At 37.3% G+C, this 16,079-nt stretch overlaps 2 protein-coding genes across 5 annotated transcripts; one reads left to right on the top strand and one right to left on the bottom strand.

Annotated features, from left to right (window-relative positions):
- Positions 1-332: 332 nt before the first annotated feature.
- On the top strand, positions 333-11,324 carry LOC136264465 (uncharacterized). 2 transcript variants are annotated; one of them, XM_066059212.1, is made up of 41 exons: positions 333-426; positions 482-548; positions 1,120-1,156; positions 1,484-2,131; positions 2,224-2,341; positions 2,394-2,593; positions 3,876-3,981; positions 4,035-4,234; positions 4,291-4,578; positions 4,800-4,899; positions 4,954-5,114; positions 5,263-5,383; positions 5,439-5,644; positions 5,705-5,980; positions 6,039-6,135; positions 6,185-6,348; positions 6,403-6,504; positions 6,560-6,640; positions 6,700-6,789; positions 6,897-7,077; positions 7,276-7,409; positions 7,599-7,742; positions 7,795-7,941; positions 7,994-8,143; positions 8,195-8,340; positions 8,396-8,573; positions 8,673-8,831; positions 8,890-9,040; positions 9,097-9,156; positions 9,235-9,282; positions 9,342-9,391; positions 9,597-9,793; positions 9,851-9,942; positions 9,989-10,062; positions 10,122-10,290; positions 10,348-10,399; positions 10,448-10,509; positions 10,560-10,729; positions 10,874-10,932; positions 10,993-11,072; positions 11,125-11,324. In XM_066059212.1, the coding sequence occupies exons 2-41, from the start codon at positions 519-521 to the stop codon at positions 11,267-11,269; spliced, it is 5,673 nt and encodes a 1,890-aa protein (XP_065915284.1). In that variant the 5' UTR covers positions 333-426; positions 482-518; the 3' UTR covers positions 11,270-11,324. The 2 variants fall into 2 exon arrangements, with proteins under 2 accessions (XP_065915284.1, XP_065915285.1); XM_066059213.1 differs by having other exon boundaries at positions 358-412.
- LOC136264469 (progressive ankylosis protein homolog B-like) lies at positions 11,236-16,056 on the bottom strand. Of its 3 annotated transcripts, XM_066059217.1 has the most exons (13): positions 15,923-16,056; positions 15,513-15,726; positions 14,784-14,902; positions 14,646-14,729; positions 14,311-14,469; positions 13,656-13,790; positions 13,512-13,604; positions 13,382-13,462; positions 13,204-13,333; positions 12,951-13,074; positions 12,769-12,868; positions 12,073-12,228; positions 11,236-11,387 (listed from the first exon to the last, which is right to left on the bottom strand). In XM_066059217.1, the coding sequence occupies exons 1-13, from the start codon at positions 16,019-16,021 to the stop codon at positions 11,373-11,375; spliced, it is 1,509 nt and encodes a 502-aa protein (XP_065915289.1). In that variant the 5' UTR covers positions 16,022-16,056; the 3' UTR covers positions 11,236-11,372. The 3 variants fall into 3 exon arrangements, with proteins under 3 accessions (XP_065915289.1, XP_065915290.1, XP_065915291.1); XM_066059218.1 differs by lacking the exon at positions 11,236-11,387 and having other exon boundaries at positions 12,085-12,303; XM_066059219.1 differs by lacking the exons at positions 11,236-11,387; positions 12,073-12,228 and having other exon boundaries at positions 12,918-13,074.
- Positions 16,057-16,079: the final 23 nt, after the last annotated feature.

Genomic DNA, 16,079 nt, shown 5'->3' on the forward strand with positions numbered 1-16,079 from the left:
ATAATGAAAAATGGAAATCCGAATTTTTGTGGATGAGAAACAAGTCAGTAATCAAGTTTGCCTGACAACTGATTTAGCTAATGAAATATTAAATACCATAGCTACCCTGCTCGTAGTCGTAGCTACCATATATACAATATCGAAAGCCGCATAAAATTTGTTTTCAGTGTTCAGTATTTTCCCAAACCTATAGTTGGAGCATGCACGACAAAGCCGGCACAAGACGGTTAAATTAATTAACCCTATGATAGTTTTCTCAGGTGTGACATACCGGCAATCAATCTCGCGCCGCCCCCCTCGATTGTGGACTTTATTTACAATCGAGTGCCAGTCGACTTCAAAAAAATTTGGGGCGCCACAACGGCGGAACACATTGCTGCAGCTGAATCGAAGTTAGATTTCCGCGCAGTCGGTAAGTAAATCTAGGTGAGTATGTGTTCTTACCCGTAACATTGCCATTATTAAAATGTTGTTACTGCAGGTAATTGGTAAGGAGGTGTGCATCGGCCAGCGGGATAATGGGCGGAGCTGTTCTCTTATTTACGAAGGTGAGACCGCCTGCATCCGCTCTGGTACAGAGTTCGAAAGGAAGAAGACCTTTTCATTTTGTTAATGTATTTCGCTTGTACCGCGAACTATTGATCTCGTGTACAGGCCAAAGTGCGTTTGTTGCAGTGCAATGAATTCAAGTTGCACATTTCAGTTGACATGATCAGATGCCTGTCCAACTTCAGAGACCTCAACCTGTAAAGTGCACTAGGAGTGAGACGTGAGGTTAAAACTGATGAGTGAGATTTGCTTACTTATGCGTGAGGTCTCGTCTTAGTAGAAAAATTCCTGTAAAAATTGCAAAATTCGCAACTTTCTTTGGCTATTTTATACTTCTCCATTTTTAGCCATTAGAGTACTACGGCTAATGGCTAAAAATCGGTCAGTGAATTGGACAAATGTTAATTTCCCCAGGGGTGGGGACAAGAAGCAATGTCAAATCCCCACCTGGGGTGTGGGGACGCCCGGGGGTGGGGGGGGGGTGGGGCATGAAATTGACAAGTGCATAATAATAATAAATAAATATTGCACTTGGCATAATAGTTGCTACTTTATTATCCTTTCATGCAGGCTGCCATCATCGTTTTTGCAGCATTGTTTATATCAGGTGAGGATTGAAAAGACAGTAACTTGCTTGGCGTATATTATCACACCCAATATCACATAATACACAAAGTGGTACAATAAGTATTTATAATTGTGAACTATATTGTGACTGGCACTGTAACAGTATCCTCTGAGGAAGGAATTTCATCCCGGTATACAGTGCATATAGCCCCTACAGACTCCAAGTTTACACAACTTCCTAGTTTATAACTAGCAGTAGAATTGAGCTGGTCTAAAGTACCCGTTAAGGACCTATGATTTATACGGCGGGCATTGTGTGAGAACCTTTGATTTATACATTGTATGAATGCACATTATTCTTTGCTAGTGAGGGGACAGACATCAACAGCAGGAATATTCTCACAACAGACCTATACTGGGACAGTTACAAAATACCAACCTAGACATCATGTGATCATTGAAGTGCGTGTTAATCCAGCCCCTGGCATAGGCAACCCAATGTTACAAAACATTGTTTACTACAGTTACAATGTTGATGAACAGTTTTATTTGCACAGTCAGTTGGGCAGAGTGGCAGTTAACACAGTTGATCTAACTGAGGGTGACTATGTGTTCACTGTTTATGCTAACTATACCACTGGAAATGGAGTAATGGAGACAGTATCAGCCACAGTCAATATTACAGTGTCACCAGAGTTTTATTTTGTTGGTACTGAACCAGAAGGTGGATATTTGGCATATACTCACTATCTTAGACCTCTTGGGGCACATGTCGTCACAATAAGAACAAACTACACAAGATTAACTGATACAGTGTTCAGTTATGCATTGGCACCAGATACTAATACTACTAATTCTAGAGTGTCTTTAAATCCCGATGGTTCAGTCAGAAGAGCATCTTATAACTTCACTGGAGTACAACAGTTTACAGTTTTATGTACAGCTAATTCTTCATCTGCTGGAGTTGTTGAGACACTTTCAGTCAATGTGACAGTTGTGCTCTATGATCCTTTAGGTATTCATTAACCACAACATATTTTGTAGTTACAGCCTACACTTAACTGCATTCCTTGTGGTTTTTCACTACACCCATATATGTTTATGTAGATCTGCAAGTTGAGGTGAGCTTTTCAGTTACTGATGACTTAATCAGGTGGTCTGTGCCAAATATATTCACTGAAAACAATTATGGTATTTATATATCAATACAAGAATATGTGATCAGGTATGACAGCATGAAGTGTATGATGGTATAATGTTTCCCTTTCCACTTGTAGTATTGCTGAATACAATGGAGATGTAAATAATGCTCAAAATCCTTCTACCAATGTTGTAGACCCTCAGATATATACTTTTGAATATCAGCCACTCATTCCGCAAACTACTCTGGTAGTTAATGTGACTACAATTGCTGGAGTGGATACACTTAGAGCAGTTTCTGTAACCTCAACTAATAATTTCTCTATTCCAGGAGATGGTATGTGTTCTAGTGTATGTGTATATAGTTTGGTGTGTATACATACATATGTACACTTGTACTGCATGTATTAGGGCTATTTAATGATGTAAGTCTCAGCTGATATTATTACGAGTTGATATTATCTCAATAGAGGTGCACTGATATGGAAATTTCCAATAGCCGATATATTGGGTACAGAATTACCAATTCCAATACCAATATATTTTAGTAGTGAGTTGCACATAAAAGGTTTTGAGTATGATACTGCATGTACTACAATAAAATTAATGTGATAGATTATGACAAAAAAGCTAAAAGGCAATGCTTTGTAAAAAGGAAAAAAAAGATTTGCGAAAAAGAGGTCTGAGCAAAAGACAAAAAAAGCTAGTCTAACTTGAGGCTTGAACCCTTGGCCATTATGAAACAGTTGGCATTTTATTAAGTCTCATGCTTTACCCACAGTGCTACACAATCAACCCTAAATAGACTGTGCAAATATGGCACTTGGAATATCTGCTATCGTATCAATACTGATATTTATATCAGTGTACCTCTGTATGTAAGGATGTTTACACTTAGTTCATGCAATACATAGCAATCTTTTGAATAAACGTTTTACGTAGCCAAATTATCCTTTGAATAAATGTTTTACGTACCCAAATTATCCTTTTCAACACTGCCACAACTGGTTGGTGGCCTTTGTTGCAGGCGTGTATCTTTCCTCTGAGTGAAATGGTAGCCTAGATACTGTTGAGATTAACAATCATATTATCCTATTGCAATAAATCCTTGAATATGTTAGTGAGTCCTAAATCTGTCACCTTATATCCACACCTTCAAGCACGTACACTATAACAAATGTACAAAGTATGATAGCTGGGAGGTTTAACAGAATAATGAGTATGCATTCCTTACAGATAGTGATGTAATGAAGGCACTTAATTATGACACGTAAGCATGCATGCATGGTCGTTATGTCAACATTACTTTGAAAGATTTGGTTGCTTTGTAACAACAAATAGGGTTATGAATAAATATTAACTCTTGATAATAGTTATATGGGGTCTATGTAATTTATTAACACAAAGGCCTGAGGACATGCTTAGCTCACAAGCACAGGGAGGGTGTTGCTATGGGCTTGAAGGTTTTTAAATTCCATAGACTTCAATTGTACCTATATAGACTCTGCAGTCATATCAGATACCTATTCCATAGTTCTCTTGTAGTAGCACATACTATGTTGTTCACGCATGCATAGTATTGCATATGCATGTATAATGTATGTATTCTATTCCCCCAGTCCTGCAAGCTGTAACAAACTTTACAGCAAGACAAGGTGATAATAATGGAGAGCTATATGTCGCATGGCAGTTGCTGTCAGTTAATGTCACAGGTTACACAATAAGGTAAGAGATGTGTGACGTTCCCTATTTAACTTGTACATGTATACTTGTGCTAGGTTGCTATATAATGAAAGCCAAGCACAAACCGAAGGGATAGCACCAGTAGATCGTGTGGGAAACACTTCTCCATTTGATAGTTCATTTCTTTTTGCCTCACTTCCTGGCAATACCACATATACTATCATTGTTGTGACATCTCATCTCAATGGACAAAGGGTACTGTCCACCCCTATCCAGTACAGCTTACCAGGATATGGTCAGTTGAGTACATGCATATTAGTGTGTTTGTATTACTATTTTCACTCTCTTTAGCACCCAGTGTTTCACCAACTATTACTGCAGTCTGGTATCTTCCTGATTATAATGTTCGTGTTGAGTGGAGTACAGTTTTCTTTTCCAATGGAGACATTCAATCTTACACTATAGAGTTTACTAGTAATACCAATGTTACAATAATTCAACAAAACACAAGTGATACAATTTATCAGCCAAGTCGTTTTCCAGAACTTTCTCAATTTGAATACGTTGATGTTGTTGTCAGAGCAGTAAATCTGTTTGGCTCAAGTCCAGTATCTTCACCACAAAGAATATTTATATCAGGTACTGTGTATGTACATTAATGTATGTATAAGTATTTGTGAATAACAGATCTTCATACATTGAACAAAGTTTAGTAAATTTGTAGTTCTGTATATTTTGCAGTTCTCTTACGTAAGAGGATCTTTTATCAACCCCAGTACTGAGAACTTTTTAATTTCTCAACAATAAAGTTTCACATATTCACTTTTTGTGATCTACTGCATACTGTGATATTTCTATAGGTGTAATTGACAATATTACTGTAATCGATGTCACTGACACGTCAGCATGTTTCACATGGTATCCTGCAACAAGGACTATGCCATCTAGTTACACCATCAGGTAAATGTTTGGATACATTGTGTTCACTGTCATTTGTATTTTGTTGATGCACAGAATTAATGGTGATCCAGTAGTAATGAATTTACCACCAACTCCACCACCACAAACCTTCTGTCAAGGACAAATAACTTCTGGAACTCTAGGAAATGTAATAATAGAATCCACTTATCAATCATCTGTTATTGTTGACAGCTCTAGAGTGGAATTTCATACAGGTAATTAGAGATGTAGCATATATGCAACCAGAGTTTGTGCATGTATGTGTAATTATGTTTTGCATGTGTGTGTGTAGTGTGTGTTGCATGTATCGTAGATAAGCACATGTATGTGTGTTGTATGTATATTGTTTTGGTCATTATTTAGTTAATCCAATATTCAACTTCACTACCATTGCACCCACAAGTATGTCTGTACTACTGGAGTGGTCACGACCTATCCCCATAATGATAACACCTCCAATAACACTTACAGGATATGAGATAGAGTAAGAAAGAAAACATTATTTTAAAGATTTGTCGAGGGTGTTTCTTTATTTGCAGGTTGACCTACTTGGATCCCTTGATTGCAAACCCTGTAATGATGACCAGTCGGCGTCCAGTGATTGTTGAATCTTTAACATTAACAACCTCCTTGAATTATACTCTGTTACAACCAGGAATAGAATATACTGTAGTATGGATTGCTACATTTTCTGGTGGTCAAACAACAAGATCACCGCCTGCAACCTTTACCACATTAGTCAATTGTATGTGGTGTGCCTCATATCACATTATGTACATATGCTTGCTATTGCTTTTTGTTATAGCTCCTCCTAACGACAGGCCAGCCAGTCTTATATTAGTTTCATACAACACAACATCTCAACTGGCAGTGTTTCAATGGAACGTAGTGTATTATTCCAATGGACCAATTATTGGCTACAAGCTGTACACTGATGATACTGACCCAGATCAGTTACAAGGAGCTACCAATAATATTGCTGAGGTCAATATTGGGAACAACTCACCATTAACAGTGAGAGTAACTGCAGTAAATTCTGCTGGTGAAGGACCACAGACTGTTCAAAGCATCAGCATTGATGGTAAGGATTCTAATCTCTACAATGACATAGCCACTAAAGGTGCATTTTATCAATTCAGTTGCTCCAAGAGCATATCACTACATGATAAACTATACTGCAGTACGCCTGTTCTGGGATCCACCATCTTTTTTCATAACGGACATAATGAATTACAAGTGGGTTATTGGTTGTGTGTGCCATTTCTTATTCTATTCATAAACATAGTGTCATAGCTAGACAAGTCGATTCACCTGTTGTGGACATGGTTACACTGAATGCTAACAGTTACATCTTTAGTGGTCTATCATTCAACACACTTTACACATTCCAAGTGGTTGCTGTATATCCTTCAACAACAGAAGAAAGCAACTTAATATCTATTCAAACTTGTCAGTAATTGCATAAATTTGGAATTATACTTACTAAATGTTTATATATTTCAGTGGGTCCAGTGTGCAGCCCAAACTGTCAGAATGGTGGAATTTGTATTAACAATGATGTCTGTATGTGTCAGGATGGCTTCACCGGTGGTCAATGTGAAACTGGTGAGCTTGTACAATTCTAACATAATAATGTGTTGCACATGTTTTTACTCTATAGCATACTGTAATCCTCCATGTCCATATAATGGCAGTTGTGATACTGACACTCTCACTTGTGACTGCTCTACTGTCACTATTGGTCAGTAATCTACTGTAGTAGTTAGTGTGTGTGTGTGTGTAATGGTGTTGTTTTAATAGGAGGAAATGAAGTGTGTTTTGGTGGTAGAATTAATTCCTCTTGTCAGTGTGACTGTTATGATGGCTTGTTCATTGGTGAAAATTGTACAGGTACAGTTTGAATTCTTTAAAGATTAAGAACAAAGTGTCATTTGTGTGTATATAATGCCAATACATGCATACTCACATACATTATTATATAAATCACTTGCACTCAGAACCACTTGACTATGAAGCAACAATACTAGTATCACCAACAAGCAGTGGACAAGATGTAGACATATCCATAATACCACCTGACTCAGTAGCCTCAGAAACTACTATACAAGAATATCGACTGAGGATTACTGGTGGTGATGGTGTTAATGTAGAAGTTGTTAACGTATCAGCACAAATGAGGTACGTAATTGCATGGGAAATAAAACTATGGTATGTGTTTACGTACGACTGCATAGAAATTTAATATTTCAGTGTTATAAGTAACTTCACAGCTTAATCGGTTTATTTAAAATCATTCCTGTGTACGTACATAGTTCAAATGTATATATAAGTGCTACTACGTATGCTTACTACTATTCACCATCTCTTTGCATACAGCAATATCACAATCAGGCTTCCTTTCAACAATAATCCATTCAGTTTGGAAGTTCAAACAAGATTTACAATCAATCAACATCACAACAATGATGTGTTCTATATTGATGGTGACCCAGTAGGACTATCAATACTAGGTATGTAAGTACATGCATATGTACAACAGTGTGCATACATACATACATACATACATACATACATACATACATACATACATACATACATAATATTATTATATATGTACGTATGTACCATACATAAACATAATATATATATACTGTAAATGATAATCTTTAATACGTAAAAGCACATAATGTCAATAACAGACTGTGGCTCCAATATGTTTGGTGGTTTTAATGGGACTGGATGTCAGTCATGTCCCGTGGATACTGGCAATAATGGAAGCTTTACTGCTACCAGCTGCGAATGTATTCCTGGTTACACTGCATCATCAAATGGAACATGTATTCGTAAGTTACTAAGGTTCTGTCATATTTTGCATAACATCCTCTTTGTATTTAGCTTGCAATGAAGGAAACTTTAAACCCTACTTTGGGAATGAACCATGTCAGCTTTGTCCAGCCCGCATGAGCAGTTTTATAGGAGATACAACATGTTCTTGTGATCGAGGACATGAACTGGTGGGATCTGTCCGAGCCACTTGCCTTCGTTAGTAATTATGTTTTGTTAACAACTCTTACTACAACTAATATTTTGTTAGCTTGTAGAACAGACCATTATAAAGATACAGTTGGAAACACCACATGCACACAATGTCCTGAAGACTCTTCCTCATTTGGGCCCAGTGATTCTCTCAGTGACTGTCAATGTAATCGAAGTCCTGGAAATGCTCAAGATAATGGTTGTTATGGTTAGTAACTACAATCACTCTGTCACGTTTTTATTTGTGCATACTTTTCAGCATTTCTCAGTAGAGCAACAGTGATGACTCCTGATTCTTCTCAAATATCGAGCACATGGGTTGTGATCAGTTGGACACCACTTACAACAGTAACAGATAGACGGGGAAATTCTAACCCAGTGGCTGGATTTTACATTTTCTATCAGGTAAATATTACAATTCTACAAAAAATAATGATAACATGATGGCTATTCTGTTTAGCCTATTGGTGTGAAGAGAGTAGCTGTCAGTGGTTCTGTCAATATAACAAGTAATGCATCTTCTGCTAATCTTACTAACCTTGAGCAAGATACACAATATGATGTCTCTGTGTCTCCATACATTGAAGGCTTTCAACTGGGACCACCAACTAACATCATGATTAACACTTTCCCTCTAGGTGATTTGATGTGTAGTAGTAATGTTTGTGAGCTAGCGCACATGTATGTAGTGTGCATGTGTGTATACGTAGTGTGTATTTATCTGGGTTGTATGACAGGTACCAATGTCACTGTTACTACAACTGGCATGGTGTCTCCAACATTTATTATAACCGAAACTACTGTAATATTTGAACCTTCTATGTCATCTACAAGTACAAGTTCTTCTGCTCTCCTATCTACTACAACTACTGCTACTCCAACAGCTACCATTGATTGTGAGCACTATAACACATGCTTTCAGTTTGTTTTGATAAAAATAATGTTTTTTCTTAGCCAATGGTGGTGGCGGTGATAGTGAAGATAATACAACAGTAATTATTATTGTTGCTGCAGTAGCAGGAGGAGCTGTTGTTCTGCTACTTCTCATAACTATTTGTATTTTATGTGTAGTGTATAGGAGGAAGAAACATGGCAAGACAACTATGTGAGATAACAACAATATTATCAATTGCGCTACTACCATTCTTACAATTTTTGCAGATCAATGTCCACAAAGTCAATGATGGACAAGAACAGTAATACTATACAAAATCCTGGCTTGTGAGTATTTGTAATGGATGCATAATAAATGGATGCATAACACTATCTTATTAATCTCATTGTGTTTGTACTTTGTAGTAAAAGGATCACTTCTGACATGGTAGTAGCAAATCCCAGCTTTGTTGAGTAAGTCATGTATATTCCACACTTACCATACAGTGTATAATGTTTCACGTTATTAATAGAAATGCAGATAATGAGAAGTTGGAGGGAAAAGAGCAGTCCCCTGTTGTCGGTTAGTTTTGCAGTGCTACACACTTGAAGTATAGCAACATTTTATGATGCTATAATATATTATATAGAAATCATGTGAACACATGTGAATTTCAAAATTGTGGTGTATGTGCTTCAAAAAGCTCATTTAAAATTCTGCTTGTCATTTCCACCTCCTCACTAGTAATTAATCGGGTATATTTATTACCAGTGTTTTGTTTGCACAGAAAATGAATATACAAATGTTCAAGCACAAAGCCATAACAGATATGAGGAACACAGAGCTAGATATCTGGAGATGTCTGCTAATACAATTACAGCTGCTGTAACTACAGATACCTGTACAAGCAAACTGAATAGAATAGCTACACCAGAAGACTATGATAACGAACAACTCTATGAGGAAATGAGCACACGTTATTATGTAAACAGTTAACTGTTGTGCGTAGCCAGCAGAATATATACAATACAATGTGTGCAGGTTGTTGATGAAAAGACTCCATTGAAATCAAAGGAAATAGCAAGAAATAGAGTGACAATTTTGGAACAGTTAGGGAAAGGAGAATTTGGAAGGTACTTATGACATTATATTCATTTACATAATAATTATAATACACAGAGTGATGAAGGGTTTGGCATCTGGCATCATTAGTGGAGAGACAAATACAGTGGTAGCTGTCAAAATGTTAAAAGGTCAATTGACAGTATAGCAGTGTAGTATTCAATATAAGAGACTGCTTTTGTATTTTCAGAAGGTACTTCAGAGGATGACAAAAAGAACTTCCTTGGAGAAGCACACATGTTAGCACAGTTCAGTCACCCTAATGTACTAGCTCTATTGGGAGTTGTGACTGTGGATGAACCAATGTTAGTGGTCATACCATTTATGAAGAATGGAGACCTGAGGTCATTCCTCTCCAAGTAAATTACAAGTTTTCCCATAAGTAACATACACTTATTGTCTCAAATCATTTTCAGGAGTGATGAACCTCAGATATCAAATGGTGATAAGCTAGACATTGCTGTACAGGTAAATGTTAACTATGGTCAATTAATTCTCCTACTGCAAGATCCTTAGATTGCTAGTGGAATGGAGTACCTTGCTGCAAGATTCTTCATTCACAGAGATCTAGCTGCCAGGTGACAGTCAGTGTTAACACATGGCTCACCTTATGTTATGTTGCTTATAGGAATATATTGGTTGATGAGAAACTACATGCTAAGATCAGTGATTTTGGATTATCCAGAGTTTTGGCTAAGGAGGATACGTACTACAAACTCAGTAATGTGGCCAAACTTCCTGTTAAATGGATGGCTCTAGAGTCTATTGAATATCGCAAGTTCTCCACTTTTAGTGACGGTAAATTATGCTTTAGGAGCTTGCACTTGGCATAAATGTATTGCACTGGGTAAAATGCTGAAGTTCTGCATTAAAAATATAGATACATTTTTATGTAGTTATGTTAAATCAGACACAGTATCAGACAAGATTGTGTTTTTTTAGTGTGGAGTTATGGTGTTGTCTTGTGGGAGATTTTCTCATTAGGAAAAATACCCTACAAGGTTTGTAGCACGTAAAACTAGTGAGATATCCCTTCCAAGTTTCAATGTTATATGCTGTAGGGAGTACCCAATGCAAGTTTGCCAACGTACTTAAGAAGTGGTAAACGTCTGGAGAAGCCTGATCAATGCACTGACCAGATGTATGTTAGCCAATTCATGTGTGATACGTGTGTATGTGTGTATTGTCTGCAGTTATCATATCATGGAGCAGTGTTGGTTGTTGAGGAAAGAAAGACGTCCAACATTTGGAGAAATTAGGAAGGATATAACAGAACTATTAGCCAAAGAAGGTCGTACACCCAATTCTGACCTTGACATGTATTCACTATATATTTAAAAATATGCGATTTATACAAATATATATGTACAAATATGCCAGTTGAGTTTTATTACATATATTATAATGCCATAAATAAATAAGTTTTAGGTATGTATTAATGTCACGTCGTAGATTCCTATGTAAATAATAGAAGGAAGTTATGACTATAATAGTACAAGCTAAAATAATGCAAGCATGTGTATGTTAGAGCTGAAACAGATAGCAAGTTTTACCATCCAGATATCCCAAAGTAAATCTTTCCGGATATCCTATGGATAGTGACATCATCACTTACTATAAAACATGACATATTTTGCCATGAACCTGCTTGCTATACTATCAGAAGCAAGCATAGCATTTGTACAAGATTGCGATTGTTCAATGTATTAAAAAGTCATCATGAAATTGCTTTAAATTATTAGCAACTATAACTAATGGTTTCAAACCACTATCTAGATATTGAAATATAATCTGGATAATATGTTTCAGCCCTAGTGTATACGTAATTTGTTTGAACTGTGTTGAATTACATACAGCAAAACCCTGGAGGCCTGGAGCACAATTATTGAATTGTCCTTCAATGTAATTTTTAAAATCAGTCTTCCCAATGCAAAAAAGTACTATGCTATTGTGCAAAGTGAATGCAGACAGCAAATATGGGTATAGCCCATAAATTTGTGCATAAATTACACAAATTAAGTATGTAAAATTATTTTCTAACAGAACACACACTTGGCTTGACAAATTGAACTGCTACATGAGATCGTGTATGCTAGCATACATCAATATGACATATGTCTACTAAAGCAAATCTTACGTACCTTCAAGGTTACTGATCTCAAATGTACACCATCAAGTTCTCCAGTGGCCTTGGCAATTTCGGTGTGGGTGTGTTCTATGTCTCGCAACTCAAAGTCTTCTTGAAGTTGCTCCTGTTGTTCATCTGATAAATGTCTTCCCCTTCTCTGCTGTATAAACTAAACCCAAGTTGTTGATACATACATAGTATAACAGGTTGTGAAATTCACCAGATGAGGTTTGTCACAATAACCCTACAATGTATAGCCAAGTGTTATTGTACAGCCAAACATGCATCCAATGTTGGTACCAATAATGGAAATTATTTTTGTCACGTTTAGTAGAAGTACAGATAATCTTCCTAGGTAGGAAAGCAGTTTGGTGACTGAACAATTGTTTATGTGAATTCTGGGATGCATATTACTTGCATTACGACATTACGAGATAAATACAGTGTATGCTCTTATGTAAGTTCACTGTTTATCAGAAAGGATTTGGTACAACCTACGTGTACTTACGTACTTAGCTCTTACTACAACAACAACAAAAATTTGGTGTGCACGCATGCGTGTGTGCGCGCGCGTGTGCGTGCATGTACATGTGTGAATGGGTACATGCGCATGTATACGTATGTCTGTGTGTGTATGCATGAATGTACATCTGTACGTACAAATGTACGGTACATACGTACAAAGGCAGTCTACAACTAATAACAATACCTTCCACAGGATGGTTGACAATACCACAGTTACAATCACAACTGCCTCTATAGCAAATCCCATGAACAGTGCCACTACTCCTATCATAGCTCCTTGTAACCTGCCAAATATGTGTATATTTGTACAGTACATTATACAATACAACTCACCCTAGTTACAGTACATTATACAATACAACTCACCCTAGTTTCGGTAGTAACAGCAAAAAACTCACAATGACTACCATCCTAATTGGACCACTAGGAACTAACAGTTTTGTCCTCTTGTGAAGTGCTAGCCAACCACTGATGGATGATCGAGTGGTCACTGTACAAACGTAACAGTACACAATATAGACAGAATGAGATACTATGTACTCTAAATGTTATGCAGTGGACAAAAGGTCAAAGATATATATGTATGTATACAATATACACACTATAATTTAAGCCTCACCTGTTATGCCAAAAAAGGTAAACACTTTCAGTGGACCAACACATAGCTCAGCCAAATTCTTAGGAATATTGAGAATTCTAGTGAGAATAGTGATTGAAAGTCCGGGAGTCCAGAAGAGCAAAAATGCTACCTACAACAATTTACACATATAATGATCATAAAAGTATATCTTCCTTACTGATAAGGAGAATATCAAACAGCAAACAGAGAATATACCAATATGTCTCCCAGATATCAAACGGCCCCTATTTTTGATAGCCTGAACAAAGAACATTATATAGTTAGAAGTAAAACAAAAGAATAAAGACCTGTTGAAATGCTGGAGAGATTGTCCGAAGTTGATTCAACCAGCCATAAGGTAGATGTCCAATTGGATATGTGGTAGTCAACACTGCAATAGCCTTAGTATTATAATTAAGAAATTAAGGATATGAATCATGTTGTACACAAACCTCTGCTGACCCGCAGCGACTACTCGACGATCGAGCCACCAAAAGGTTCACAACTGGTCGGCTGATCCGCTGGATACTCAGGCTGAGCATTAGTGGCCACAGAAATTTCGCCAGTTTCAGTGTAGTTATGGGTGCCTACGTGAAGCATCAATAACACACTGCATGACATATACTTGTACAGACACTAGGATGTATTAACTCTGACCAGTAATAATTCTCCTAAATTTATACAGTTTTGTGTTTGCACATATACACATGCATACGTAGCAAATTGAGTATAGGCCCTATTAAAGACTTTTTAGTGTGCAGGTGGCACTGTACAGAACCACCAATAGTAAATAATGGAGATATACAGTGTCACCTCGGTATATCAGTATTTAGGAATTTCATTTCACCAAATGATAAATATAATGATTGGGTAAGCTAACAACTTCTGGTTTTAAATGCTTTCAAATTTCTACTTGATTTAGTACACAACTTCACAACTTAATTGTCAGTTATGTCCAAACAAAAGGAAAGCCGATCATGAGAGGCTCCTTTGCCTTGTTTTATGGAATTTTTTGCATATACGTATGTATGTAAATTCTTAATAGTGATTTTCAGTAACATCTACTGTGCAATAATAAGAACTCTAGAGATAACAATAGCAACTTACAATTTTCTCTCTACTCAGATGTGGGAACACAAGCCTGAAGAACATCACTAGACTGATGGAACACCTCACCAACACACCAGCATACAGTGCCAGTATTGGTATGGCTATTACATTATTGCATAACAATGGAGTGTGCAGGAGTATGCCAACCGATAACATCTGAATATACGTAAGAGAGAAAAAGGTATATAACAAACACACAAAAATCCATAACACAATAAATGTCTTTAAAATAAGCAGCTGTCTATTGAACAGTATAATCCTTTATACCATTTCCAAGAAGACATACTAGATATATATGCATAGTTACTGTACTTGCTTTGCTCATATCATACCTGCATCAATATGTCAGCCAGGAATGTGATACCTGCTACACTGCTGTAGTGCCACTGCAACAGTATCCCAACATGTAGCCATGCCTACAGGATAAATGACCAATGAGAAGGAGCAGTTTTATGGGTGGGGCTACTCACGGTCATATCAAACAGTGGGTAGGCACACATGAACAACAGTGCCACCTGTGACATGTGACCAACTGATGATGTCACATGATGCAATCGCTCAAACAGTAACTGACCCAATGGAGTAACAGCTACAAATACACAACTATATTAGTACCATACCTAATTACGGAAGCTGTATAATATGGGACACCTCAAAACCAACAATACCATACCTTAAGGTGTCTCCTCCGCCCCTGTCTGTATGCATTGAGCCTGTTACTATCAATACTTGAAATACCTACATAATCACTAATATTGTAAAGTACTGGAAAGTAGCCATTAAACAACCTGGAAATTCAGAACACACAGCTGGGGGCTGGGAGTCTAGCTTGATGATGCCATGGCCTAGCTGTAAGTTGACGACCAAAAAAAAAGGCTCTTTATTTATAACTACACACATAGCTTCCTCTGAACAATACTGTGACTGCTCTATTAGAGTATCTCGAATATTGTTGATGCTATTGAGCTAGGCTCTCAATGACAGCTATAGATAATTTTAAGAGGGGGGGGGCTCAATAATCTTTCTGACAGGTCTACAGGTCCCGTTCCCCACCACCCCTGCATACAGATGTTCGGATAACAGGTGGTTTTAAGTGGGGACTCATATTATCCTTTCACAAAGTTTCCTATATACTCATTAACAAGTCTAACAATGCATGAAAGTACGTAGAGTACACACACTATGCACTCAATTCTTACCAATAAGGATTAACAACAGACAAGTTATCAAAGCCATGATGGTGCAGTATAGCCATGTCCTTATCCAACCTGGTCTGTCCTTCACTAGTACTAGTCCAACATGTTTGGTTTCCCCCAGAACACCGACACAAAACTTGACCAACACATAGGCCAGTCCAAAGCTTGCCAAGGTGTTTACCACATTGGAACTCTGGGCTATGCTCCGGTTCAAAAACTACATCAGTTGTAACAAAATGTAATGGGAAAAATGCACACACTATAGCATGTAGCATATTATACTGAAACCCTAGGACAGCCTATGTGCAGCCAATAACGTTCGCTACTGGCATATTTCCGGATACTTTAGTGCAACTGGAATCCAGCTCCACCATCAGGCGTCAGCTACATGAGCTAGTCTGGCTAAATAATACCTGTTCTCCAACATCCACTGCAATGTCAGTGAAGGCGACTGGTATGAGAAATCTCGTAAGAGTGAAAAGGTCAACGATTACCTCACGTGCGATGAGCATTTGTATTTTCGAACGGACTATACTATTTCACGAATTACCGAGTAAAGAGTTGTTAATA

The sequence above is a fragment of the Dysidea avara genome, chromosome 8 (assembly GCF_963678975.1).
Source record: "Dysidea avara chromosome 8, odDysAvar1.4, whole genome shotgun sequence".
NCBI lineage: Eukaryota > Metazoa > Porifera > Demospongiae > Dictyoceratida > Dysideidae > Dysidea > Dysidea avara.